Source organism: Centroberyx affinis, unplaced genomic scaffold, assembly GCF_046629955.1.
Source record: "Centroberyx affinis isolate AG114_WGS23_722 - 3 ecotype Tasmania unplaced genomic scaffold, CSIRO-AGI_Caff_v1 ptg003413l_1, whole genome shotgun sequence".
NCBI lineage: Eukaryota > Metazoa > Chordata > Actinopteri > Beryciformes > Berycidae > Centroberyx > Centroberyx affinis.
In genome coordinates, this window is record NW_027281391.1 from 286590 (window position 1) to 314120 (window position 27531).

At 41.8% G+C, this 27531-nt stretch overlaps 4 protein-coding genes across 4 annotated transcripts; 1 reads left to right on the forward strand and 3 right to left on the reverse strand.

Moving 5' to 3' along the window:
• Window positions 1-851: 851 nt before the first annotated feature.
• On the reverse strand, window positions 852-5129 carry LOC139660892 (tetraspanin-1-like). The gene is made up of 7 exons (XM_071539160.1): window positions 5057-5129; window positions 4204-4419; window positions 3281-3355; window positions 3067-3174; window positions 2531-2674; window positions 2302-2394; window positions 852-908 (listed from the first exon to the last, which is right to left on the reverse strand). Exons 1-7 carry the CDS (start codon window positions 5111-5113, stop codon window positions 852-854), a joined length of 750 nt encoding a protein of 249 aa, XP_071395261.1. The 5' UTR covers window positions 5114-5129.
• A 3790-nt stretch (window positions 5130-8919) lies between these two features.
• Window positions 8920-17361, reverse strand: rab3da (RAB3D, member RAS oncogene family, a). The gene is made up of 5 exons (XM_071539135.1): window positions 17234-17361; window positions 14656-14898; window positions 11041-11159; window positions 10206-10330; window positions 8920-9973 (listed from the first exon to the last, which is right to left on the reverse strand). The coding sequence occupies exons 2-5, from the start codon at window positions 14896-14898 to the stop codon at window positions 9786-9788; spliced, it is 675 nt and encodes a 224-aa protein (XP_071395236.1). The 5' UTR covers window positions 17234-17361; the 3' UTR covers window positions 8920-9785.
• A 2663-nt stretch (window positions 17362-20024) lies between these two features.
• On the reverse strand, window positions 20025-23144 carry pld6 (phospholipase D family, member 6). The gene is made up of 4 exons (XM_071539136.1): window positions 23018-23144; window positions 22237-22415; window positions 21465-21694; window positions 20025-20297 (listed from the first exon to the last, which is right to left on the reverse strand). Exons 2-4 carry the CDS (start codon window positions 22413-22415, stop codon window positions 20026-20028), a joined length of 681 nt encoding a protein of 226 aa, XP_071395237.1. The 5' UTR covers window positions 23018-23144; the 3' UTR covers window position 20025.
• On the forward strand, window positions 23116-26625 carry LOC139660877 (transcription elongation factor 1 homolog). The gene is made up of 4 exons (XM_071539137.1): window positions 23116-23234; window positions 23551-23679; window positions 23774-23844; window positions 25428-26625. The coding sequence occupies exons 2-4, from the start codon at window positions 23564-23566 to the stop codon at window positions 25490-25492; spliced, it is 252 nt and encodes an 83-aa protein (XP_071395238.1). The 5' UTR covers window positions 23116-23234; window positions 23551-23563; the 3' UTR covers window positions 25493-26625.
• The last annotated feature ends 906 nt before the right edge of the window (window positions 26626-27531 follow it).

Genomic DNA, 27531 nt, shown 5'->3' on the forward strand with positions numbered 1-27531 from the left:
GTGGCGGAGGCATGTTAACGGTTTGAACTGAATCTGAATCACCAAAGCTGAAATATTTCTCTTCAAAAGTCTCAGTGTTGTTGGGTGTGTTGTCTTTTGATGTGTCTTCTCTGTTGTGGCTGGTACTGGTGCCAGAATCTACTGACTAGGATTCTGTGGTTAATTGTGATGTCACAGAGTTGACAGAATGCTCAATCAGTCCAGCAATCAAGTACATTGAAATAAAATTATAAAAAAAAGCATTTAATCACAAAAAACAACATATAACTGTAATTATATTTTGTGTATGTGTTACGTGTGTGTGTGTGTGTGTGCATTTCTCTGTGTGCCTGCATGTACAAAGCATTTACATGGAATGGATCACATGCAGCACTCTGGTCAGAGGAGAAAATCAATCAACTTGGAAATAAAAGAAAAAGTCAAGATATGTGTGATATTTATTATTTCAATATCAGACATACAAAAAATAAATGCATCATATTACTGCAGTGAGGGTGAGGGATGATTGTGCAGTATGCAACGCTTTCTGACACAAGTTATGCAGATCCTTCTCCACACTGTGCATCATTACACTTTATCATCTTCAGTTTGCAGCACAAACACAGCTATCATAAAACATCATAAATAAATCACAGAATAAATGTGTACAGACACAGCGCTGAGGCTAAGAAAACACACATTCACCTCCTTTGATTTTTAATGCTCAACATTCCAACAACACAAAAGGTTTTGGGTATATTCTGAATCACCAAAAAGTGAATTGACCCGAACCCTATGCATAGAGAACAGGCTCCAAACATTTTCCCACCAGTTACTATGTTGTGATCCTGACCCAGGACAAACAGCACACATCATGCCTTGCTGCCAATCTGCTTGTAGAGGACCATTGAAACCACCATGGCTGCAATCTGTAACGACAACAGGTCACATGATCACTAAGCGTTCTACACAACAAGCTGAGATAAAGCCTGCAGGTTATTTATCGTTGATTTACAATGTTGTGAAAGGACTGGGCACTTACATGGCTTATCCTTCCTATGATATGTCAAAACTGACCCATTTTCATGTTTATTATGTAATAAATGCATCATTATTTTTTATATAAGGCATAAGGCGTCATGATAGCGTCAGCACAGGGTTTACAAGCTCATAAAATCCTATTATCACTATTGATTTCTGTCATATTTTGTGACAACAATATTGACTGTGATTTGACTAGAATATTGGTTGTTGAACTTATTTTGAGGGAGAGACGAACAGGCTTGCAGAGTCTCTCTCTCAAACACACACACACACACACACACACACACACACAGTTTCTCGCTCTGCTATCTTTTCTCCCCATCATTGAAATATCCCCACATACTGTGATTACCAGAGCTAGTGTTTTTTTCTCACAAAGAAAAGAGATAGCATGGCCTTGTGGGTTCACACAGTTATCCCGCTGTGTTCAGGCACAGAAGTACAGCTTGTTCAGGGCCTTGTCTGCATTTTCCTCTGCAGAAGCGTCAGACAGCTTCCAAATAGCGGCTCATTGGCCAAGAGAGCTCCTTGATCGTGATATACTGACATAGAGAGGAGAGAGGAGGATAACACTGAATAGAGATCTGAGACTCTGAAGAAGAGTTTGATCCTGACTATGATGGAACTTGAAGCTTTCTCTGATAGGGAAAGCCCCTGGCGTGACATTAAAAAAACACAATCCATTGGTCATATTAAGACAATAATATGACCATATTATGATCATATTAAGAAGCAAGGAAACTGACAATCTTAACAAAATTAGTAAAAATTTCCCAAATAAACGATAAACCGTAACCTAAAGGTCATTTGTGACTAAGAACATAGAACACAGTCTAGTAGCGGTCTGCTACAGTCTTATAAGATATTGGTTTTATGTCTAATTATGTGTTTAAATTGAACAGCAGTGGTATATTGTGAGGAAAAATGCAAACATATGAGTTATATATGAGTAAGAAGTTATTCTTATTGGGTAATGATAGATGTGTTATGATGTTTTGTATATAGTCACAGTTTCAGCATTGGATTTACCAGGATCATATATTCAGGTAATTATTTTTTAATAGGCAATCCGCTGTCAAATTTCACTCATGAGCATAAAGGATGTAACCTAGATTTGCCGACAACATGAGGGATAAAACAAGTATAGAGCAACAAGTTGAAGATATTTCATTCAGGTTTCATTCTATCAAAGGAGCTGTGTAGTCACATACACAGACTACTGTATGAAGTCAGTGGGTTGAGAAACTTAAAGAACCCTGTGAGCAGAGTTTTCTGTACCTCAAGAGCAGCGATGGCCAGCGCCACGGCCGCAATGATCACAGCGTTGTCCTCTATCAGCTGCAGCAGCTTTTCAAAGCACCCGTCAATCATCTGGAAGAGAAACAACAGGCTTTATCAGGCTTATGGGAATGACTGTTAGGCTACATCAGGATTCATGGTTTTGTTGTTAACATGCATTGAGCTACACACACACACACACACACCAAACAGTAACTTGGTCATATACCGAAGAAGATGCTGCGGAGTCACTGCATGGACCCATGGTGATGGTTGCATTACAGCATGCGGTTGGGTAATAATTTCCGCCGTGGTCGATGTAAAAAGTGGAGTTAATAAAGTCTGTGTAGTTCCTGTATCCGCAGCACTTGAACTAGAAGGAAGCCACAAATACACAAATTCATTAGATTTTGGTGGTGATCTGTATCTGGGATTTCCACCATTAGACAATTATGTTTTTTTCGTCTTGTCAATGAAACTAACAGAGATAGAGATTGATTCCAAGTCCTAAGAGTGTGTTTGCAGGGTCAAGAAATCAATTTAACTTTAAAAGTGATAGAAATTACATCTTTGGGTGTAACAGTTGAAGAATTGTTCAGTGTTGGGGGAGGTTCTAGTTTTGTCTGGGAATACTTAAAGCGGCCCTGGCCTCTCTATCAATTTACCTCTCAACTCAGTTTGCTGGGTCAAGTGATTTCCTGTGATCACAGGGATGAATAGTGTTTCTATGGATTAGAAGATTCACTTTAAAAAAATACACAGTACCTCATCCATGGTGGCATTCCAGAGAGAAGTCACGCTGTCACTCTTTCCATAGTCCTTTCTGATGGCTTTTCTAACTTCATCCTCCAGATCCACAAGAAGTTCATTAGCCTGAGAAAGATGGGCAGAAAATATTGTGTCATCGTACTTCCTACATTTCCTACCAACTGCAGTTCTTGCCGAGGAAAACTAAGTTTTGTTATTGAGAAGCACGTACCAAATCCTGGAAGACCAGCATCACCACCGCTCCGGCAACCTCAGCGACGAAGATGATCAGCACAATGATGAAGAACTGGAGGGGAGAAATGATGCCGGATTAGCACTCTCACTGAGAAACCTTTCATATCCACACCACCAAGTCTCAGATAGCGCACCGACAGAGTGAGAGAAGGGCTGTGGCTGATGTAGTGATACAAGAAGTATTAAGTAAGTAGTAATACAGTGAGTAGTTAGAGAAGGTGGATCAAACATTGTAGAGATCAAACTTAAAGCTATATGTTCAACAATTCAACAACTTCCCCTCAGTTCAGAGCAATCACATCCATACCAGCAATGTATAAGAAAGCATCGACTTCTCTGGTGAAATAAACATTAAAAATATGGTCATAGAGAGACTTTAATTGTTCAAGTTCACACTCAATTATCAGCATTTGCCGTTTCTATCCAAACTGGCTGACAGGTGGTTCTTTCTGCTTACAGGAATCATAAGGTCAAGTTCATCTTTACTATCTCACAAGAAGAAAATTTACCTTGAACAGACCTCAAAACATTCTGACTAGCGTTAAGGTTAAAGCCAAATTCTTATTACTTCTTATTACTTATTACTACTTAATACTTCTTTTTTTTAATTGCTTGAAGCATCATGTTGTAAATATCACATTTCTGATGTGAACATAAATAAGCTTTGATGTGGAAAGGTTTCATTCCAAAACACTAGGGGCAAAAAGTGCGATATGATTTGAAACATACAAAAGACTAGATACAATCAAATGTTACTGTTTTCAAACCATGGGTGTTAAATGGGTGATAACTTCAATAATATTCAATAGCAAGTTTTTGTAAGAGTGCCATTATTTTATTATTATTTTTTCATCATTTTATAAACTTTATGTAACTCTTGGCCTTTAAAACGTGGCTCACCGTCAGCAGCATACACCTGCTCTCCTTGACGGCTCCGCAGCAGCCCAGGAAGCCGATGACCAGCAGCACGGCGCCCACGGTCATGAGCAGGTAGCTCACGTTGGCCAGCTGGGCCAGTCCGGCCGGAGCGTCCTCCAGGCTTCCCAGCAGGCCCAGCAGAGAGGCGCTGTCCACCTTCACCCACACCCCCACACCCAGGACGGCTGCACCTGCCAGCTGCATGATGGGTACAATACAGCAGGGAAAGGAGAGAGTGCGGATACAGTAAGGAGAGACAGAGAGAGAGGGAGGATAGAGAGACATTGCAACAAAGCATGGGGGGGAGTAGAGGGAGAACAGCAGAGAGACAGAGGTGAGAGGAAGGGAGCTATTGTGTTTTGAGTTAAGCAATGGCAATAGCAAAGGGAAATTGTTGAAATTAGAAGTGGTATGGTAAGATTAATTCATAGTGAGAGATTCAACGCAAGAATAAATAAAGTAAAACTGTCCCACATGAGACTTTTTACACTGAATCCTTTGCTAAAAAATACTTGTTCTTATATCCAAAGGTAATAAAGAGGTGGAATGTCACATTTTGACCTGGAGATATGAGAGGTCATTAACACAAGCAGCTGAGCTAGAGTTCAACCTGTGAATTATCTAGAATGTGTTGAAACTGCAGCTTAGATATCACTGAATATACACTGACAAATAGCTACAAAACAGAATATTGTACAAAGCCAAAGGGAATGGCTAGCGTTCTTTGATGCAACACTGACTCTACTGTGTACAGTTGAGTCTGGTTTCTTGTTAGACTGGGTCTACATGAAACTGAATGGGACAGCAGAGGCAATGGAAATCTTTTTCAACTTACAAAGATGCAGCCATTGAAGATGAACATCATCATTTTGAGAAAGCCGGAGCAACACATCTTGGCTGGTAAATGTGATTTCACACTGTTAAAAAAAGAAATGTTTTTTAGTTAACTCATTTAGAACGTAAGTGGTTTGGTCTCAACACCACTATGACACCTTCTTTTTCTGTCTTTTAGGGAATTTTGGTTAGGTGTACAATTTTGCGTTTATGTCTAAAGTCATAGGAAAATCAATGGTGAAGGGTAGGGTTTCATTGTAGAACACACTCACACACACACAAGCACAAACATGGGTCAAATGGCATTTGTTTTAGTAACACATTAACCATAGGGACTGGCAGGGACAACATGAGAGGGCTTTAACGTTCTCTAAATATAGCGAGGATGTAATACTGAAATGATCCCAGGTTTCGGTTGAAGTGTGAGAGAGATGAGAAGTTTCAATTTGCTGTCCTCATTCATATGCCTAGCTTGTTTTTAATTTAGTTTGCTTGCAAATTCTTTAAAGGAATATCAAGCGGCCCTTTCAATCACAAGGCATGTTTGCTAGTTTCCTCGTTACACAGGAGACTCCGTCTGATACATAACCAAAGGGAAATAAAATTCAGTGCCTCCGGTTTTGAACTTGGGGTTATTGCCCTGGCCACACTGCAAGTATAATAAAGTTGAATATTTCACCTTAAATATTGTAACCTGTGTCTATGGTAACAGTGAATAAAACTGGGTTTACTACACTGGTAATAGTGTTGACCACTCAAAGACATGTATGTTAGGGTTAATACTCCTGTCAGTGCCCCTGACCAAGGCACTGGCAAAAGAACTGGAGTTGGTCCCCGGCGTTGTACTGTGGCTGCCCACTGCTCCTAGTGTGTGTATAGGATGGGTCAAATGCAGAGGACAAATTTCCCCATGGGGATAATAAAGTATACAAATACAAAATACAAAGCTTTCAGAATGTCTATGTACTTTCATCACAAAATATAGAGAACATAGATGAAGAAGTTACAGTGCCATATCACCAGGGCATGAACACATTTTTACATCATTGTCATGATCAGGCCTGAATGAACGACTGAAAAACGATTTCTTGATATTGCATAAACCTCCTCTGATGGACTCATGACTTATGAGGCCTTACTGGTAAAGCCAAGGTATCTTATCAGCTGGATCTTACTGGTAGTCACACTGCAAGTAGCACAGAGGAATCATAAAACACACGCGCGCACGACTACGACACAAGACTACGTTGTTGCCCTCAATACTGCTGTATCAGAGTTTATCGATCTATGTTCTTCCATATTGATCTATGTTCTTCCTTATTGCTACTTTATCGGTTATGGTCACTGGTAGACTGATTACTGTCACCTACTGCCCAATAAGCAATAAAATGCTTTCGTAACACCAGAATTACATACCATTGGAAAATAGATAATGTTCTTACAGTTCAACTGAATTTCTATATTTCTTTCAACATCTTTTGTCTGGATTAGGCCACAGCTCAGTTTACTGAATACTGAATAATCAAAGCCTTGAGGCAATAAAACAGGGCAACTGTCAGTACTATATATCATATATATCATGGCAAATATCGTGACCATGAAGAGGAAACACTCAGTACTTTAACTGTAACAGAGAAGTGAGTTAATTATTAGGAAGTGTTGGGCGATGCTTTCCTTGTGTAGCCTGGTCAGTAACTTATTAGCCTAAAAAAATACTCCTTTCTGCCAGTGTAATAGTTAGAAAATAGCATTAATAAGCTGAGTGAAATAATTGAAGAGATTCATTCCAAAATACTGTATATCCACTATTTTAAAAGTGTGACCCAAATTCACACACAATAATTGCTGTTCTAATAGGAAGCCTTACTATTAAATATGATCAAATATCATTACTGAGCAATGCACATCAGGTATCGATTTGGATAATGTTTTTGAATACAAAAATTTGATTACAAGAGAAATATGAGAACATCATTTGTCAAATACAAAGAAAAGCATCCATTGTTTCCTGGCTTTTTATTAGTTTATTTGTTTATTCTATTAAAACACGTTTTGTCTTGGAAAAAAACATATTTGCTTACGGGATCATGGTATGTGTTTATCCTTCATAAAGTGTGTTTTTAGATGCTGGCAGATTAAGGCCAACAGGTTTTCAGTTATTGAGTTTATAGTGTGATATAATTTGAATTAAATGTATTAATTGTAGGCATGAAAAGGAAGCTCGTACCTATGCTGCAGTAGTTTCTGTCCGCTGAGGTCTGATCAGTGAGGAGTGTCTGCACAGGGAAGCTTTCACATGGCCTTTTATCCTCTGTCACAGGTTTTTTTACACACACACACACACACAGATGGGGAAGAAGGGAGTTTGAGGCCCACACGTCACTCATTTGCTTTTAGGGTGAGCAACACTTCCTGGTGAGCAAAGTCCCTTCAAAAATAGAAACTTTATGACCGATCGATGGTGAAAATCAAGGAATGACAACACACTTTTACACAAAGTGCGACACGTGACAGTTGAGATTAGTGTGTCAAACTGGTCAAACGGAGTGGTTCAACAAATTTAGAAACTACCCTTCCTGGTAACAAACAAGTACAGATCCTTACAGGCCCAGAGAATTCCACTAGCTGGTCCGTCGATAAAACGCACAGAATTACTGACGGTTAGATTTCTTTCGTTGGGCTAGCTAGTTTGAAATGTCAACATGGTGGGAGAGGCAGAAATACAGTAGCCTAGCTTCGCTCATAACGGTGCTACTTCATAGAAAAAATAAGAAACAGACTATACAGAATACATTAAATAAGAAACTGACCTGGAAAACCTCCAGTCATCCCAACGTTATAACAGACTTTCTCCGTTTTATCTTTGTTTTGGTTGTACCGTTGTGTCTTTGATTGACACGAATTCGTACAGAAAAAAACTCAACTGGGTTGAACTTGAAATTGAACATGAATTGAAATGAAGGGAGACGGACAGACACAACGGGTCAGTGTCGCCGCAGCTAACGCAACTTAAATACCACAGGAAATAACGTAACTTACCGTTAAAGTTTGCAGGGCAGCAGAAGACGTGGATATCTGTAAATTACGGTAACAGCGGAGAGTGTGGCTTCAGCAATGGTCACCTAGCAACACGGTTATCGGCCATTGTGCATTACAACTTCCTGTTCCCAGCTCTGGTCTTCACTAAATCGCTCCACAACCTGTCCAAAATGAACATTGGTGAAGTTCAAAGACAATTTTTTGTTGACACCTGGAAGTTACCTCTTCGCAAAAATAAAACTGCCACAGGAATTCGTAATGCACCGGTTTCTCACGACGTGAAAAGGGCCTATAAGGTGAGCTGGCTAGCGTTAAGGTTTGCAGGACAGTAGAAGTGGATGTCTGTAAATCGGCGGAGAGAGGGGCTCACTGTGTGGGACCGTGACATTGACTGAATGTGGCTTTTAGCCCATAGGTGAGAGGCCATAATCACAGACGCCCTCTAGGGCCATCTCACGAAGCGACAGGTGTATGTCTGACTGCCTGACCTGAATTTGGCTCCTGATGCCCGCGGCTGCGCTGTGGGAAAAGGGACTCAATTAAAAAAACAGGACACAATTCAAGGGAAAAACAGGAACTAAAATAATTTGATGTTTATGGCATCATATACTGCTGTAAAACCTGAAGTATGTTTTATTTTTATGAATGGAAAAACACTTCTGGGATACAATGTCTGAAATGATAACAATAATGCTAACACATTGAAACACTCAATGTAAAGTGTTTGGGATAAGTATGATATAGTATTAAAGACCATAAGTATTTAAAGTGCAATATTGAACGAAACATATGAAGTTACATTAGGGAAATGAAAACAAACAAACATACAGCTCCATATTATTTATTCTCATCTTTTTCAGGGTACACAATAAACTTGGCAAAGGATATATTTTACTACCATGATTCATCATTAAAGCAAAATCAAATAACAGAAAACCATAAATTAAAGGCAAACCAGAATATCTCTCCAAAATAGCAACTGCTAGTGAGGAGTACGCATGACAGCACATATGTCTGGAAAGACAAGACAGCTTTCAGGTGCGCTACAGAGCAGATAGATGGCCCTGCTTCCTCAGCAGAATAACATGGGGCCACTTTACACACCCATCATAGATCACAGTGATGCATTATCATATAACACCCACAAGGGGGTAGCATGACACAAGTAAATCCCTACTGTAACGCTTCAGTTCATGCCTTTCATTCACATCCTTCACCTGCAACATGTGCCATTCACCCGTCCTAAACAGGAATTCATAAAGCGTGGTAGTCGAGCACAAAAGGCACAGCTGCTCGATGCAGTTCTTTGGCATCTAAGTGTAACAGTCACATTAAAATTACGAGGGAGCGCTGAAGACCGCACCGGTACTCACACAGTACCAGGTAGAGGAAAGACAAACTGCAGAGTAAAGAGGCAAAGATCCATGATAGTGTTGCAGCAACAAAACATTATAACATACAGCAGAGTACATTCACAATGCTAGATTTTTGGCAATTTAATTGATCTGTGTGTGTGTGTGTTACAGTTCTCCTACCTGGTTCTCCTATTTACTTAGTTGATAAGATGTCTTGGCTTTGCCATTGACACATCAAGTGCACATGTGTTTGTGTACATACTGTATTTGTGTGTGTGTGTGTGTGTGTGTGTGTCAGTGTGAAACCAGTGTTCTGTGAACTCAAGGTGTGAGCTATCAGCAGGCACAGCCACCCTGGCTGCCAGGGGGCGTGTCCTGTAGGCTGGCTCCTTTGTGATTGGCTGCCGGACTGGCATCACCGTTGACGCTCTCGTTCATCTTCTCGCAGATGACGTCCACCAGCCGGTCGAAGACCTGCTTCACGTTGATGTTGTCTTTGGCACTGGCCTCGAAGAACTGGAAGCCTGGCGAGGGGAGGTAGTGAGGAAGGAGGGGAAGGAGGGAGGTAGAGAGAGAGAGAGAGGGAGGAAGAGTGAAAAAGTTGCAGAGAGTTATGAGTAACAGCTATTGAGCAACATGTGGTTTATGTGTTCTCAGTGAGCATGTTAAGTTATGTTCAGGGTGTTCGGACATGTCTGTATGTGCGCCCCGCCCATAATAATATTAATAATACTCTGTATCCATCGGTGTGCTGACCTAGTTCTGTAGCCAGTCTCTGGGCGTCCTCAGTAGGGACCTGCCTGTCTTCCTCCAAGTCCAGCTTATTGCCCACCAGGACGACCTGAGCGTTGTCCCACGAGTACGTCTTGATCTGGGTCGCCCTGGGAAAGGACACCAAGACCATTTCACAACCAGTTCCTGCAAAAACCCTCTGCCTCTCTCCAAAACATCAAGAACATCGAGAAGCTGGTATTTTCCCCGTTGCCCTCCATGCATTATTGATATTGAACAGTGCGTTATCAACAGTTTGGCTTTGTCCAATGATCATGAACATTTTCTACATGTGGGGAAACAATTCCAGCTGTCAGTTAATGGAAAAATAGTACATGTTTGTCATTTGTTTTATGCTCATCTCAATTCGTTCTACTGCTACTACTGCTGCTATTTTACACAACCTCTTCCATACCTTTCCATACTTTCATTCATTCATTTTTACTTAAAATGTTCTAGTGTTGAAACTGTTGGTTTCGTGTGTTTATATGACCCTCTTTTGCTATATCTGTATTTACTGTATATTCCCTTTTTCTTTGCTGTATCCTCTTACTATTCACTGGTGTAACAGCACAATTTCCCTATGGGGATGATTAAAGTTTCATCTTATCTATAAAACAAATGGCGAAATATGAGAGTTTCTGCAGGACACAGACAAAAACCAATATAAAAAACCACCACAATCCATTTTACGGTACAAGCACACTTAGCTTAAAAAATAAAACATGTTAACCTACGCCACCAGAAAAATCTAAACGATACACATATAAATACACAATTTATCTAGATAGTATGTGGTTATATCTGGAGCTCTACCCACCAGTCCTGCACAGCGTAGAAGGACTCCTGGCTGGTGATATCGTACATGAGCAGGAACCCCATGGCTCCCCTGTAGTAGGCTGTGGTGATGGTCCGGTAGCGCTCCTGCCCCGCTGTGTCCTGCAAAACACATGAACACCTGAGGAATTCTCCGTCTATTTTGGGGATAAATGACATTAATGGCTTAAAATCAGAGCTATCTTGAAGAAATGGGACATCTGGGACCTGTATCTAATGTGAAGGCCTGAAGGATGACGACGACGACTACTACTACTACTACTACTACTACTACTACTACTACTACTACTACTACTACTACTACTACTACTACTACTACTACTACTACTACTACTACTACTACTACTACTACTACTACTACTAATAATAATGATGATAATGATAACAGGAAAGTGGAGGGCAGGAAAATAAATAAAAACCTCTGTTGACAATAAGGAAGAAATGTAATTCCAACACAGCAAAAAAAACAAAAACTGAAAAAACTCATTCCTGAAGGTAGAATACAAACGGTTAACTCCACTGTCCTGAAGAGTGGAGGTGAATCATTAACTCAGTCCCTCGGAACTGAGGCAAATCCCTCCCATCATGCTCCGCTGTTCCCACACCCTGTAAGTACACCAGGATACGCCGGCTGCCTTTTGACAACACATGGAGTAGCCTAAAGGGACAAATTGCATTCAGGCCTGTTATTTTTCTTCTCCGAGCTCTTGTCTCATTATGGGAAAACGCTTTCTAGATTGGGACTTCACTTATCTGAAAAAAGAACGGGCTTTTAAGATTCATTTTCTTCATTAAAAGCAAGAGGTGACATTAACTGATACTCCTGGTGAGGATACTAAAACCTGCATCAGGAAAAAGTGCTGACTTATTGGCTCTGATGCTTTTTAGGATTCAGCTGATGGGTTTAAATGATGGCCCAGGGCCTTGATGCTTGTTTTGCACATAACAGAAAATGCCAGCTGTCACTTGCAATATCAAAGTCAAAACTAAAGCTGGAGATACAGGGTTTGATCAACACCCAAATGAAGTGACACTATAAGATGCTATTGTTGTGTGAAAACCCCATTACCTCAATATTGGTGATGATCAGGTTTTTATGTAAATCTATTTGAGCTGAGCTAGTTTCATGGCTCCATGAAACCCATTCAAGTCGCTCAGCAGCCAATAGAAGAAGACTTTAGTTGTACTTGGCAGCTCCCTTGTGTAAAAGCATGCAACTGTATGATCGTGGCGCAGAGCAGAACAGGCATGCTAGCATCCCTTCCCTGGATAAATAAAACAAAAAACAGATAACACATTTCCCTCCAGCAGGAGCACTGTGGGTGAGTCCTCTCCCTCCACTGGCACTCAGTAATAGATGTGTCCTGGGTGTTGGTGTCTGCACAGTAAGCGTATTCAGCCCCGGCAGCTCAGAAGCCATGCATCTTTCATGAACCCCGCCGTCTGGGGACGATGTTAAACATCAACTGTCATTAACTCCCGAGTGTGAGAAATTAGTTTACGCCGCACGCATGACAGGCGGCAGCGTGTAAGAGGGTAAACTAGAGGATGGGGTGGGGAATGTACTGTTTATGTGGTGTAACAGTACGGCTTTCAATAGCACCGTTCACTTGAGTGGCATGGAAAAGGCTTATGGAGCCGTCTATCAGAAAGTATCAGGAGCTGCTTAGACCTCAGTGATGTGCCACAGCTCTTTCCAAATAGACACCTCTACCCCAGGCTACCTCTTAGTCCTGGGCAAACTAATATTTAACAATGGCACATTGTAATGTGGGCTGAACCTTGTTTTGGCGGAGGGCGAGCTAGCACCGGGAATCTACACAGAGCTGCTGTAACACACACACACACTGCAACTGCAGGTTTGGTGATTTTGTTTTTCCAGCTTGAATTATGACCCTTCGGCCCTTGACAACCCACTGTCTAATTTCAAGAATATATTGGCATCAATGAGAAGATAAGCATTTTTCATTTTTGTCAATATATAGGGCAGATATTGGCCTTTTGTTAAATATTGGCAAGCCAATCCACTGCCGATATGATGAACGTTTCTCCCTGACCACAGCTACATTAAAAAACTGTCTATAAAATAAACTGATTGTTCATTTGAAGGCAGTGATGTATCTCAGAGTTTCCACTGCCATTGAGCACAAACAGTGGGTCGCTCTGCCTTAATGAGCTGCTAACCTAAAGGAATTTCATTAGTCTGGGTTTCAATGGAGAGTTTTAGTGTCTCATGATGGTCTTAATACTGTTTCAGAGGCTTTTCCACCGTGACAAGAATATACAATTCTCAGAAAAGGTCTGAATCCTTGTATTTTTGAGGGAGGCACGAAAATTGTCAAATGTAAGGATATCAGATATTGGCACAAAGTATTGGTACTTTCAATCCAAAAATCCCATATCGGTCGAACCCTTCTCAACAGAGTCTGTTTGCATATACATGGCTTTTGTCCAATACAGCTTAGCCCCAGGCTAGCTGTGCAGAGTCAAAGCAGGTAAATTATCCTTGGGAAATATATCTGAGGGTCAAGCAATGTGACAAACTTCAAATTTTTCCTGGCGGTCTGCCATCTGGTGAAGTGTCGGTGGAAAAACAAGGCAGGCTGACACTAACACAGCAACACCAATCTGCAGAAACAACAAAATCTTAACCAGAGCAGAGTTGTTAAGAAAAGTTAGGACGTGGGATATTGTGGGCCAGACTAATTGAAGCTAAATCTGGTCAAGCCCTAGGAATGTCTACCAGCCCTTGGCTCTTGGTTTCTGCACTGAACAAACATCCTTCTCTGAGTCAAGGAGTGTTGTAGAGAGCTGCTGTTATCTGATAGACTTCCACACTTTCCTCCCACTGGACAGGAGAGACTACACAGAGCTGACAGGGTGCATGTAGCGGGGAACAGTTTGAACGCAAGAAGGTGAAGGAATCAAGGGAAGGAACATGAAAGATTTTGCTATTTCTTTGCTCTGCACATAACTGGATTTTTTCCATTTCAGATTAAACGTTCCAACCTATTGTTCAAACCAGTTAAAATTTAAAAAATAAATAATTCCTAATATTTCACATCCATCAATTCAAAAATCTTGGTTGAAACTACAATAACCAAAATGTTATGCATGTAACTCCCTGTAGACTGTAGTGCAGATTCATCTCTATGGAACGAGCCACAAATAGTTGCTTTATCCATACAATGACTTACTTTTGAGCTATTGAATTTCATTTTCTGTGAGTCTGCACATTAATGAGCATGATGGTCAAATTTTAAATACATTTGTGAAAAACAGTGGAAGACTAACTAAGCAACTCTCCCTTTGGCTAGTCCATGCAGGCAGGAGAGCAGGAAAGGAGTCAAGGAGTCAACAAAGGAGGAGAAGGCAAAGGACAGAAAGAAACTTTGGAATGTGTATTGGGATTGCTGTTCTAATGCCTTCTTCAAAACATTTACATCTAATGCTATAGTAACTGTGGGTACTTCCAGTATTTTGCAGAGAAGCCCTGTCCGAGACCATGTAAGCCTAAATATCATCCTTGGCTGAAGGAGACTGCACTTTGAACTCAAATCAAAGTGTGTTACAGTGTGAGCGTATTTCCCCCACTCACCCAGATCTGCAGTTTGACCCTCTTGTCGTTCCTGTAGATGGTCTTGACTTTGAAGTCGATGCCCACGGTGCTGACGAAGGCCGAGGTGAAGGAGTCGTCTGCGTAGCGGAACAGGAACGAGGTCTTCCCCACGCTGCTGTTGCCGATGATCAGCAGCTTGAACATGTAGTCGAAGTTCTGGTCGGCGGCGTCCCTCTGCTCCTGGGTCTGCTGGCCCGGCCCGGCATCGCTGGCTGACGCCATCTGGGAGATCGAGGGAGGCAAGAGGCAGGGAATGGTGATTCGGGTGAGGGTGGCTTATTTCTAGATTGACACACATGCATTTTTAATTGCACCATAGTTTTGAGATGTTTCTTATGGATTCTGTGGCTGAATAAAAGGAACATGCCGAATGTGAGTATAAAAAACAAAATGAACGAATTACAGGTGCTGTATGTATGTGCTGAATCCATAGAAAAAGGAAATTCCTGCACACACAGGATTATCTCTGCAGTGCCTATTATTTTCGTTTTACTACACATGGCATATGTTAATAGAAAATAATGACAACTCAATATAAACAAAGAAGTACAAGACACTTTTTAACCTTGCAATCAAGGCCAAAATATAATACCATTTTAGGGCAAGGGGAAGAAAAGAGATGGTTAATGAGGAAATGTGAATGCAGGGATGGAATATACTATAAATACTGTAAATCAAATGAAGGAGTTATCAACTACTAAGCCAACTTACTGCTAAAAAGCTTCTGAGAAATCAAGTCCCTGTCAGAAAATAAGCCAATTTATTATTCTCATTTAAGAGATTCTCTCAAGTGGCCAAGTGGTTTAGATTTTGTGTGGAGTTTATTTGCACATATAAATGATGAAAACTGACAAAAGAAGAGAAGAAATGCAAATTGTGCAGATGAGACCAGCAAAACAGCTCTAATGTTTATACCAGTGCATGATGAGAACTACTTGTAATATATAACAACTACTTGCCCGGGCAACAAATCATCTCTGTTGGCAAGAATATGCAAAAAAGAATCATTGAAGTATTTCAGGAGTTATTGTGTAATATAAATAATGAGTAATCTTTGGCTCTGTCTCCCTGGATCTGTTTGGCTAGTTAAGATGTGAGCTGGTCATTGACTAACTGAAAGATTGGGGAGATGGAGGAGTGGGAAAGCAGTGTGAAAAGACGATAGTAAGACGTTCAATTCAAGAGCGAGGGAGAGTTTTGAGAACTGCTTGTTATATTCAAGAGTCTGATATTCATCCAGGCGCTGATGCTGATGTTGGTAAATGGAATGAAAAGTACAATCTGTTCCCTATCTTCCTCCCTCCTCTCATCTCTGTGCGATGAATCAAAGCCCGTGCACGCTGCCTTCCTCACCCTCTCTCTATTTCTCCCTCCATCAGTCACCCATAGCTTTCTCTGTCCATTTTTCACATGGACTCACACGACAGAACTTATGGGATCGCTCCGGTGGAAGCCGCATGGTGGGCGAGGGGGCGATACATTCCCCTCCCTCTGTATTTCATCTGTCTTCTAACCGTTGACACTCTCTCACACACACAAACACACACACACACACACACACGCCTACCCATCCATTTATCTTCCTCCCTCCCTCTCTCATATTCATCCATCCATGCATCCCTCTTGTCATCATCCATCCATATCTCACCCCTCTCTCTCTCCACACACTCTCTTATTTCTCCATCCCTCTGCATCATGAGGAGGCTGAGCCATCCATCCATCCAAACATCCACCCCCCCAACCCCCCACCTCTCTCTCTCTCTCTCTCTTCCAGGACAGAGAGGTTGAGCTGAGTCCTGCTCTTTCCTGATTGCTGAGTTCTCTCTGGAGACCAGCTCAGCACCACCACTTCCAGGATCATAAAGAGGGACTGGCCAGCATGCTACACACTCAGCACCCCCCCCCCCCCCCCCCTCCCCCTTCCCCCCTCCCCCCTCCCCATCCCACCCCTCCCACACACACACACACAAGCAGCGGTGTGTGGAGAGTTGTAATGTTGGTTGCATTACATCAACAGGCTATTATGAAACAGAGCTCTTTTCCCCCCCATCTATTGCATTACACCAACACAGTATTAGGACATAGATGACTTTTTTTCATCTCCCATAAGAGCAACCACCTCATCACGCAACGTACGCCCCCACAGCAGATGTGCACGAAACATGATCTTAAGTAGCTGAAATTACCGAGAGCCATAATGGCTAATGGAGCTGGGGCGTGCACTTGAAACTGTGGCACTTTGCAAGAGCAGGCTGCTGCTTGTATGGAGACACATGGGGTCAGGACACTTGTTGAGATGTTGGACAAACAAATGCGTGTCCCGCAACAATATAGCCTGTACGAATCTAATCCTGGAATACAACTGTGGAATCATAGCACCCAGTAGCCTCGTAAACTACAAACAGATTGAAGTGCATATTCTGCCCACACTGTACTGAGGATTGAAGAGTTTGTCTTAAAAGGTTCTACCATACGGCAACTCGACTAGCTTAAGAACCTGGTAACATTAACACACCTTCCGTCTTTACTGAAAACTATGTGAGTTGTAATCTTTTACCTTGACTGTTGTGTGTGGGTGTCTCTCGTCCGCGCTGCTCCCGGTCTTCCCCCTATACTGTCCGGCCGATCAGTGTGCGCTGCGGTGGGGCGCTCCTCCTCTGGCGCGCCGCTCCCGGATCTCCACACTCTGCATGGCACTGGGACCATGCAGCATCCAACCAGCGTCAAGCCAGCCGGAGTAACAACAATACGACTTCCGGTTGTGAGTTTCAAACTAAAAGCCCTACTGACCAACGTGTTGCATCGTTTTTAGTAACACAAATGACACAAGTGGAAACAAAAAAATAAAGAAATTAAAGTGGTAGTCTGTGACATTCGTTTTTTTTTTTTTGCAACATCTTTGATGCTAAGCAGGCATTGCATAGCCTACTATTACGTCTTTTTCCTTGAATTTTCTGTTGATTAAGTTATAGGTTCAGCCATGCTGGCTATCACTGCTCATAGTACTCAGTTCTTCTGTTCATTCCAAACAAACAATTGTTGACGTTGCAGGAAACATAAAATGTATCACTTCCTGTGCGCAGAGGATTTTTCCCATGAATGAACTGGATGTTTAGAACAGCAAAAGCTTTCATGAACTGGATATAGACTGAATCACTATTTTGTTATATCAGTCGGCAGCAGAGAGTCGCAACACAAACATTTAGTTGTATGAAAAATTCATTCATTCATTCAGATTATTACTGTAAGTAAGAATCTGTAGTAGCCTGCATGAGAATACAATTGATGGTGGCCTTTTGAAAGAACAGATACATATCTATGGTTACCACAAAAAGATTACAGTACATTCCTAAACATAAATACACAGATTCAAACACAATACATATAGCGGGTACCTTGGAAGGATTTACAGTCCAGCTATCTTGCCTTCTGCATGTAGAGATGATGCAGATATTCTACCTAGAAATAAACATTGTGATTTGGCCTGTAGCATGCACTGACCTACAGTATATTAAATGGTAGCATGGGGCCTCCAGGACTGACGCGTGATTGTAAGCGTCCAGCCAACCTTTTAATTTGAAGGTAAAACCGCCTGATTTCCGGTATTCTACTAACCGTCTCTGGCTAGCTTGACGGAGCTTCACGCGCAAGTTACGCACCAGCGATACACATCTAAACTCATGACTTAGCAGTTAAATGGCACTTTAGTTATTACATGGATAATATATGGCGGCTGCTTTGTAAAGTCTAACATTCATAATCACCACGGTGTACTAAAGACATAAACCGCAGAAATAATGCAAGAGTCCCGTTAGAGTCAGACAAACCAGTTCTGGCTGCATAAACAATGAGTTAGCCTGGCTTTGAGCAGTGTCAGGCACTCTGACCCATTAATCATGCTGAAGCCAGATAAACTGTTTTATTTGCATTTGAGGACTTTCAAAAGATGACATTCTTAAAACATTCAGCTTCCAGCTTCCTTGTGTGCAGCGAGGCCTTTCTGTGGATTTGAACCAGTGTAAATCATGTTGGAGCAAGAGAAAAACTACAGCTGCGGGGCACTGGTGCAAGAGACCTGCCAAAACTGCAGGAGAGTGGATGAAAGGTTTTTTTTTTTTCTTTTTTTTTTATTGGTGCTTGGCGAAACATAGTCCCTGAGACAGCAGTACCACTCCCCTGACGATACAGTGGATTTATACCGTCAGTGTAATTTCTAGTTATAAACAAGATGAACTGTGGATGGATTTCACAAGAAGTGTTCACCTTACTTTTCCAAAAACATATTCCATCTGCTTCTAAGAAGAAAAAAACCTCAAAATGTTAACAGTTTGATTATGTGATGTAAATGAAGAAGACAATAAGATCCATTCAATCTCAGTGGAGATTTGAATAGTATTAAAATATAGATTAAAATAGTAGAAATTGTAATTGCAAGAAATTATAACATCAACCTATGTACAAAACAATATCAAAATATGGACATAACAGAAACACCTTCAATATAAAACTGCAGAAATGTTTTTGCCTAACAAAACACACACACCATGCATTTCACAGCCTGCTACTGCCTCCTCAGTCTGGGGGTGACAGACTGGATTGAGGCTCCAAATCCAAAACTACTAAACAATCAGAAACTTCAGTCATAGGGAAGTCTCTTTAGAACTGGACTTACTCTATGTGAGTAGTAACATCCCCATATCTCCTAAGGCCTGCACCAAACAGTGCTTACAAGGCATTGATTTTGCACACAGTAATATAAGGAAACCAGCAAAAATCACATACACACAAAAAAAGGGAACTCTTCTCTAACTGCTGTTGCAAGAGTTGCCAGCCTGATTTCCACCACATCTCACAACAGGGTCAAACCAAAATCAGACCAGCCTTCTGATACATTAAAGAAAAAAGCATCTTAAAATCCTCCTATCATCTTGGACAGTTCTGTCTTCACTTTAACATGAACAAGTCTCTCCAAAACCTTGAAACAAGAGAGCTAAGACTGTTAATGAAGTCAAGAAAAGACAAATCCTGGAGCTGTTCTGTGGACACACCGACAGTGCCGACTGCATTTGGGCAGGACTACAAGCATATGGGCACATTTTCTGGTTTCCACCTATTAGCGCTATAATGAAATAAAGCCCCAGTGGATGTTTAACCATTAGGTGAAAAAAAGAAACTTTGATCACAACAATTTTACACTCAGAACAGCCACAAATCCTACTTTTTCCCCTCTACTCTTCCTGTAAATATACTGTGAAGTTTTGATGATTCATGTTGCACTCACAGGTATTTGACTTTGACACCAGAGGGCCCCTCTAACTCAGAGGCTCCCCACTGGGCCCCCGTGGTTAGTCAGTCACTGGTTCTAGCGGTAACTCGATCAGGTTTTCGGACAACGTTAGCCAGGTGGCGGCGGACCGGGTCGTTGTTCTGCCAAAGCCTCTGGAACTCCAGGATGAAGGGTCGGACCAGGTCTGGCTCCTCGGTGACGAGGATGTTCTCCATGTTGTGCAGCACTGCCGTCAGCGTCCAGTTGAGGGAGCCGGTGATGAGCAGCCGGCCGTCCACCACTGCAAACTTGTGGTGCATGTGCACGGCGCCCGACTCGCACCGTACGCAGATCCCTGGGGTGCAAACGGGGAGCAGAGGAGGAGGGGAAATAAATGTCTTAGCTTTATGACATAAAAAGATGTCTGTTCTGGTAAGAAACAGTCAGCTTGGGAGCAGAAATCACTGGTTTCTTCAGTACCTGGTGTGAAATTCTGGGATGTGTACAAAGTATACCACTGAGAACTTTGTTAATTAGAACAGAAGGTGCTCCGTGTTTGAGTACAGTACATATCAAGAAAATTGACGGTGTTGGATGAAAAGCTTATATTTTCAAGCTTGTCATGCAAGTTCTTATAGCAGCCGGAGCTGACAATGTCTCCATTAGGCACTGCACTATGAAATGTAAAGTATATTTTGGTGCCAGTGGAACAAAAAAAAAACCAACTACCTAACATTTTCTGTTTTTGAAGATGCCAGGTCAATGAAATGGTTTGAAAAGAGGAGCTGATTGCATAAAACAGGTTCTCATGAGCTTTACACACACACACACACACACACACACACACACACACACACACACACACACACACACACACACACACACACACACACACACACACACACACACACACACACACACACACACACACACACACACACACACACACACACACACACACACACACACACACACACACACACACACACACACACTTTGCTTAATGTAATTTGCTGTCTGGTTGCCAATTTCTTAAGTAACAGTATGGCTGTAATTAAGTTAAAAGCGGAGAGGCGGAGAGTGAGAGTGAGACAGACAGACTGACACGTGACACATCATCTCTCAAACCTCTCGGAGCATGATTACACTGACTCACAGCGGGGCTTGTAGTGGCAACCCCCCGTTCCCCCCAGACACTTCCTATCATCGCTCTATTTATCACCGAGGGAACTGGGAGACTTACTGATGATGACGCTGCTAGTCTGCGAACACCGAGTGCGCACCTTTTGTTGAGCAAGACCTGAGTCATCCTTCCCACATTTCATGTGGAATTGGTCCATAACGATTAGACAGCGGAGGTCGGCGTGACATTTCAAACAAAGGGTATCCCTATATTGAAATGGCTAAATGTGAGTCTCAGGGTCTGTATGTGTGAAGCTTCTTGGAATAGGAGTGCTTACTCATTATCGCTGGTCAACTTCACTACGATGACTTCAAAAGCAAACAAGTCTGTGTCCCTTACCGGCCTTGCGGAGGACCCCTATCTGGGAGCCAGTGATGGCGGAGTAGTCCTTGTCGGAGAGGACGCGGACGGTGAGGCCCCTGCTATGCAGCGCTACCACCGCCCTGCTCAGGTCCATGTTGGAAAAGCTGAACACACATAAGTCCAGAGAGGAGGAGGCAGACATGATGTGGCGGAGGAGGCGAGAGAAAGAGGTCTCTACATCATGAGGCAGCGAGCAGGAGCAGGGGCTGGGGAGAAAGAGAGAGGGGGAGAGAAAAAAGTTGCCTAATTAGTTCTATTACCATGGGCTGTATTCCATATGCTCTATTCTTTGTTCCCTCCTCACATTACAGTCAAACTCTGATTTTAGCCATTCAAGTTGTCCAGAGAGTGCGTAAACTAAAACTGGCTGGCTGTTAGATAGGCTTTGGAGTTTACATTTACATAGTCATATTTAAGATGGTACATGTAGGAGTTTCTCAATAATACACTGCTGTGAAGTAAATTGTGAACGCAATTTAGCAAAAATGCTGTGAACTAAGCTGGCAAAAAATGTGAGTTGAGTTCTTAGACTCAATTTCCTGTGAAAGGTCCCTTCTGATTGGAAAATTACAAGTTAAGTGGGGATATGGAATGATAAATAAACTGGCTCAATATACTGCCTGAAAGCACCTCATCGGGGCTGTAAAGTGCCGCGTCAATGGCCATTATCACAACTCATTTAACGATTATACAGAAATCCTACATAGATTACCTTTACTCACAAACAGCAACACTAAGTTCCACTTACTATGCTGAAGTGGGAGTGAAGATGTGCTCCACACAGGCCACCTCTGAGGGGAAGAAGATGACTTGTTTCAGGGGTCGTCTAGGCCTGAGGCGACGCAGGAGCCAGCCCAGCAGCTCCACACTGAGGCTGAGGGCCACCGCCCCCAGGCCCACCGCCTTCACCGTCCACAGCACAGACATCTGAGGGGAAGGACAGGTGCAGAGAGGTGCATACATGCATACAGAGACACATCCAGATTGGAATGGATAATACACACACACACGTTCAGAATCAACAATATATTCACTTTCATGAATGATCTCCCTGGGATTCAAGGTCAGCCTTATCCAACGCGTCCAGCAATCTGAACAGAACAGTGAACTTCGTTCATTAACTTAGCTAGCTAGCCAAGCTAACCTAACATAACAAAGCTTAAATAGTTTAAAAAGCACAAAACAAAGCTTAGATAAACCAACTTTTTTGAACCAGTGTGTTGCAAGGTACGTTAACACACAGGACATTCCTGGCTAGCATTTACACATTATTTGTTCAAATAAACAATGCATTGTTTCAGCTCATACTTGCAGTCAGACAGAGCTTAACACCAAGCAACCAAGGGAGGACAACTGAACTAACACAGAGACACACACCTAAATTGACCTGTCGGCATTTGTGAAAGCAAGGCAAGGCAAGGCCGTGTGGCAACAAGAGTTACCACACGGCAACATGTACTAGGGGGCATGTCAAAATAGAAATGTAATAGCAGGTAGTTTGCTAGCAGCTAGAACATAGTAGAACATACCTGAGCTTCTGTCGCCCCCACGTGGCGGCAGACTGTGTAAAGCGAATGTGTCGAAAATGTCAATCAATTTGACAGACGTTTCGTAAGCCAATGACTCGCGGAGAAGCGCATGCTTTCCTCCAATCAGTTAACGCGAAGAGTTGCAGGCCGGGTCCCGGATCTTGTAGAAGGACTTTTCCTCATTGCCCCAACGTGTACTATCCTGGTACTACCAAAGGTAAACAAGACGAAACTTTATTAATTTACAGTTGACGGTCATTACGTTTTTGCAATCTGTCACTAACCACAGATCGAACACGCTTTATTGCAAGAACTCATAGCTGATCTGTTTACCGATTTCTGTTGTACTGACGGTCAACAACAAACATGCTAACGTTAGCTTGCTAGCCAACTACCAGTCTGTTTGTGTAGCCAACTGCCCGAGTTGTTTCCTGAATATGTTGACGTGTTTTCATTTTGGTGGCATTCACGCCACGCATATCTCCTCCTTGTTGAAGTTCCATGTTTGTTGTCTTTCTCCTAAACACATTTAGCTCTTCGTGTGCAATGGGTCGCCGCAAGTCTAAGCGAAAGCCCCCTCCTAAGAAGAAGATGACAGGGGATCTGGATAGCCAGTTTACCTGTCCATTCTGCAACCACGAAAAGTCATGTGATGTCAAAATGTACGGAAACAATCAATACGCTCACCCTAAAGGCAACTTTCAGATTTGATAGTTGACTGCTGACTAGTTATTGTTGGTCTTTTCCTGTCCACAGGGAGAGAAGCAGAAACACTGGGATAATATCCTGCACAGTCTGCTTGGAGGAGTTCCAGACCCCCATTACCTGTATCCTCAGATATGAACTTTAGATGACGTTATTATCTCTCTCTCTCTGCCTCATAACAAGACAATAATGAGCGCCTTGCTCACAAGGATGAACAAATGTTGTCCTTTGTTTATTGTTGGAGTCTCTAGTCCGTAACAATGTCTCTTCAGCGGCAGATCTTTTTTTAGACCACGTTACCCGGGCAACATTTTGAGGCAATGTAGATAGGCAATTGTTGTGGGAATTATCCCTCACATTATCTTTTCATTGAACATTGACTCATCAAAGTCTTCTATGTTTTCTAGAAGTCATCCCATATGCCAACCCTTGTCCCCCCTGAAGGAAACATTGCACATCCTCATTGCCTCAAATTGCCCAGGAATTATTACATTAAGACAGACAAGGAAAGATGTGTCAGTACTATGTTTTTTACTACCAGTACTGAATGCCAGCACAAAGCTTTAAAGGAATACACTGAGTTTTTTGGGAGTTTGGCCTGTTGGCCAACTTAACCATTAAGTCATGAGAAAATAGACACCAAATCATTCATGTGTCACCGGTAGATCAGTCACTCCTGTGCTCTGTACTAATTATGTAGCATACACTATGCTGAGTGATAGTAGGTGACTAGCATTATCAAAAGATGACAGACCTTTTTAGTTGTTTATGGTGTGTATTATGTGACCTGTAGATTCATAGCCAGGTTTATTTTTTGAATTGTTTCAGGCGACCACATAGGCTACTCATCTTTAGCTGTACACAGTCTCCCATCACCCACCACCTTCACTTCCTATGGAAACAGGGAAAGCAGTGCTGGTTAGTTAAAAACAATATCTTACTACTCTTTTCTATATCATATTTCGTATAAATTTGACTAATCTCATACACAACATTGCCAGACTTAGCTGCATATAGTTTAAGATTACTTGCCATTTATCTTTAGAGCTGCTACACGTTGTCAGTTTCTCCCTTTTGAAATATTAGTCACTCAGCATAGTGTACACTGAGGTGTTAGCAAGGAGCACCAGAGCGAATGATCTACAAGGCACACATGGCTGATATTGGCGACTGTGTTCTCATCTCTAAATGGGTGAGTTGATCAATGTGCCAATCTCCTAAAAACTTGGTGTATTCCTGTAAGTACCCTCCTCCAATATTTAGTAACAATCTGATTGATTAGTCTACTGAGCAGTATAGTCATAGATCAGGAGTGGGGTCATCAGACAAATTTTAGACTTCTGTCATCCTATGCATAAAAGGCAGAAAATCAAGATCCTTTGCTCTGTGATATGTGGATTTAGTATCTGATTACTATTAGGAAAAGCCCTTGATGCTAATGCCATACTTTAGCCTGGTAAAGGTCCAACATCCACTACCAGTATTGATGCATTCCTACTGGTGAGTGATGATTAGAACCAGACTCCTCATGACCACAGCTTGGACTCAATCCTCAGAGTAATAACAAGCAGATGAGCAGATGCTTTGCCAGCTAGCAATCACATTTTATCTTCCCTTCTACTATTTATTTCCAAATGTTCATATCATCCTGCCTAAGACAGTATCTGATCTAAGTGATATTTATCCTTAACCCGGTGCTCCTAAGATCTTTCAGAGCCTGTTGACGTGTACAGCGATTGGATAGACGCCTGTGAAGCAGCCAATCAGTAGCCCTCATTGGGGCTGATTGCCTTTCCAGGGGGGAAGAGGATGAAGAGGTGGCTAGTTGGCCTGGGTTCATAGGGATCAAGCTGGTCAGAGGGGAAGTGCAGGTTTAGGATATATATTTTTTTCCCTTTCAGGTCCCTGGTACTTACAGGTTACTCTATGGTCACTTGAGACTTAAGTCCCAAAACAGCAATCCCACTCTTGAGATCTTTGATGCAAACAGGCCCCGGATGGTTCTGTCGTCCTTTAAGTTCTGCCCTTTCTGTGTAAGGTCTTCAGTCCGTAACATTAGTCTTGACCCTAGAGTGTGATATTTATGACATGATTTGTTCTCTCCAATGCATCCTGACTTACCGTCACACATCCAACATGGCTGTCTGGGTCTAAACATCTTGAGTAGTTCACCTACCTTCTCTACCCTCAGGTTGAATGTTAACACAATTTAGATCACATCTCAGTTGAATGCAGTGTCATTGATTTGGAACAAATCCTTTCTGTGTTTTTAATGTATGCAAAACTATTATCATCCATGTTGATCATCCTCATTGCTCTTGAGCATCATGCAAATTTTAGTTATTTTTAACAGTAATGCCTACCCATAGTTCACCTCATCTATGCGCCTTTCTGTCACAGCATTAGGTCATTCCAGCGGAGAGAGGGAGGAAAAATGCTGTAATAGATTTGTGCTCAGCTGCTAAGATCATCAAACGTTCTGAATTGCTTTCAATCCCCACATTCAGTGTTTCAAATGGATTGTGTCTTTCTAGCTTGCAGGTTCAAGGGAGTAGAGATGATCTACTGTAATTGGCACATATGTACAAGGTAGTGTAATCTTTTGCCCAAATGAACCTGTAATATTGAGTAGGTTTTTTTTTCCTTATGCAAAAACCATCAGTGTTGAATGATTCACTCATAAAAAGCAACAACAAAAAAAAGCGTTTAATACATTTTTTTTAATCCAATGAAAATCATGTGTGACCATGGAAATAAAGGAAGAATGAAATTTGATGTTACTATTCATCGGTGAAGCAATAGTTTGTTTTTCAATGACATTGCCAATATCTTCAGATTGGTTGCCCTTTGTAATAGTTAATTATTTTAATGCTAAAGATGAAAATAAATGTATTTAGACACCATGACAGTGTATAAGTTGCCTTTGTTACATGATTATGTGATTGATTACATGATTGTTAAATGATTAATCTGTTCATATCTGTGAGGAATGGCCATGACAGGTAGAAAAAGTAGATAGTAATAGTAATAGGAAGCCAAAGGTAATGGTTTGTTAATGATCCACTGTCTAGCATTGAGCACCACCAGCTGGTGGCAGATGGAGGGACAACCTCCAAGTAAAGACAGCAATATAAGGATCTAGGCAACCTGTCAAAGAAATGGGAGATTAGAAAGTGAAAAATGGTACGGTATTCATAATCACAGATACAGTCACAAGTCTAAGTATTGGGATAAAGAGCTTAAATTACTCTGCTTTTGACTTGTCGTCCTCAGTATAAAAGATTTCATAGTAAAAGTAGAACAAGGTAAAAGAGCGCTGTCAGCTTCTGATTGTAGGTTTTTATTGGACTCCATGTTAAAACAATGGCATCAACAAAAAATAGCTGCCTTTAGTTTTTAGTTCACTGACCTAATACTTCCAATTTTGACTTGTCATTGTAGTAAACCATGCCTAGCTGTAAAAGGTTAGAGGAGATCTACACAGATGCCAAGGAAACGGACAATCTCCCTTTGGCTTTTTAATGAAGTGAAAACCAAATCAAGTGGTACACTCTCAGCTAGTGAATGGCTAGATGGAGAACTGAGTCTGCAGAAGACAATTTCAATAATTAGAGCGCTGAAACCAAATCCAAGGTGTCAAAGACACTCTAGCGCCTCTTTCAAAGTAAAATATCTCTGGGTAAAGCTTCTGATCTAGTCTCCTGTGGCATCTGTGACTGTGACACATTTCCAGGAGTCCGGCATCCATTCATCCCTGCAGAGCACAGGATGTAGCAAATCACAAATGAAAGAAGACACAGTGTAGCGAG

What these genes read in the sequence shown, in the direction of transcription:
- pld6 (XM_071539136.1), bottom strand. Translation starts at nt 22,415, where the DNA reads ATGTCTGTGCTGTGGACGGTGAAGGCGGTGGGCCTGGGGGCGGTGGCC. An exon ending in TTCACTCCCACTTCAGCATA is followed by an intron (nt 21,695 to 22,236) that starts GTAAGTGGAACT and finishes CTTTCTCCCCAG; the next exon opens with CCCCTGCTCCTGCTCGCTGC. An exon ending in AGGGGTCCTCCGCAAGGCCG is followed by an intron (nt 20,298 to 21,464) that starts GTAAGGGACACA and finishes TTTGCACCCCAG; the next exon opens with GGATCTGCGTACGGTGCGAG.
- rab3da (XM_071539135.1), bottom strand. Translation starts at nt 14,898, where the DNA reads ATGGCGTCAGCCAGCGATGCCGGGCCGGGCCAGCAGACCCAGGAGCAG. An exon ending in GGGTCAAACTGCAGATCTGG is followed by an intron (nt 11,160 to 14,655) that starts GTGAGTGGGGGA and finishes TGTGTTTTGCAG; the next exon opens with GACACAGCGGGGCAGGAGCG. An exon ending in GAGACTGGCTACAGAACTAG is followed by an intron (nt 9,974 to 10,205) that starts GTCAGCACACCG and finishes TCCCCTCGCCAG; the next exon opens with GCTTCCAGTTCTTCGAGGCC.
- LOC139660877 (XM_071539137.1), top strand. Translation starts at nt 23,564, where the DNA reads ATGGGTCGCCGCAAGTCTAAGCGAAAGCCCCCTCCTAAGAAGAAGATG. An exon ending in AAGTCATGTGATGTCAAAAT is followed by an intron (nt 23,680 to 23,773) that starts GTACGGAAACAA and finishes TCCTGTCCACAG; the next exon opens with GGAGAGAAGCAGAAACACTG. An exon ending in GTTCCAGACCCCCATTACCT is followed by an intron (nt 23,845 to 25,427) that starts GTATCCTCAGAT and finishes GGTGCTCCTAAG; the next exon opens with ATCTTTCAGAGCCTGTTGAC.
- LOC139660892 (XM_071539160.1), bottom strand. Translation starts at nt 5,113, where the DNA reads ATGTGTTGCTCCGGCTTTCTCAAAATGATGATGTTCATCTTCAATGGC. An exon ending in TCTTCAATGGCTGCATCTTT is followed by an intron (nt 4,420 to 5,056) that starts GTAAGTTGAAAA and finishes CCCATCATGCAG; the next exon opens with CTGGCAGGTGCAGCCGTCCT. An exon ending in ACTCCGCAGCATCTTCTTCG is followed by an intron (nt 2,395 to 2,530) that starts GTATATGACCAA and finishes TTTCTCTTCCAG; the next exon opens with ATGATTGACGGGTGCTTTGA.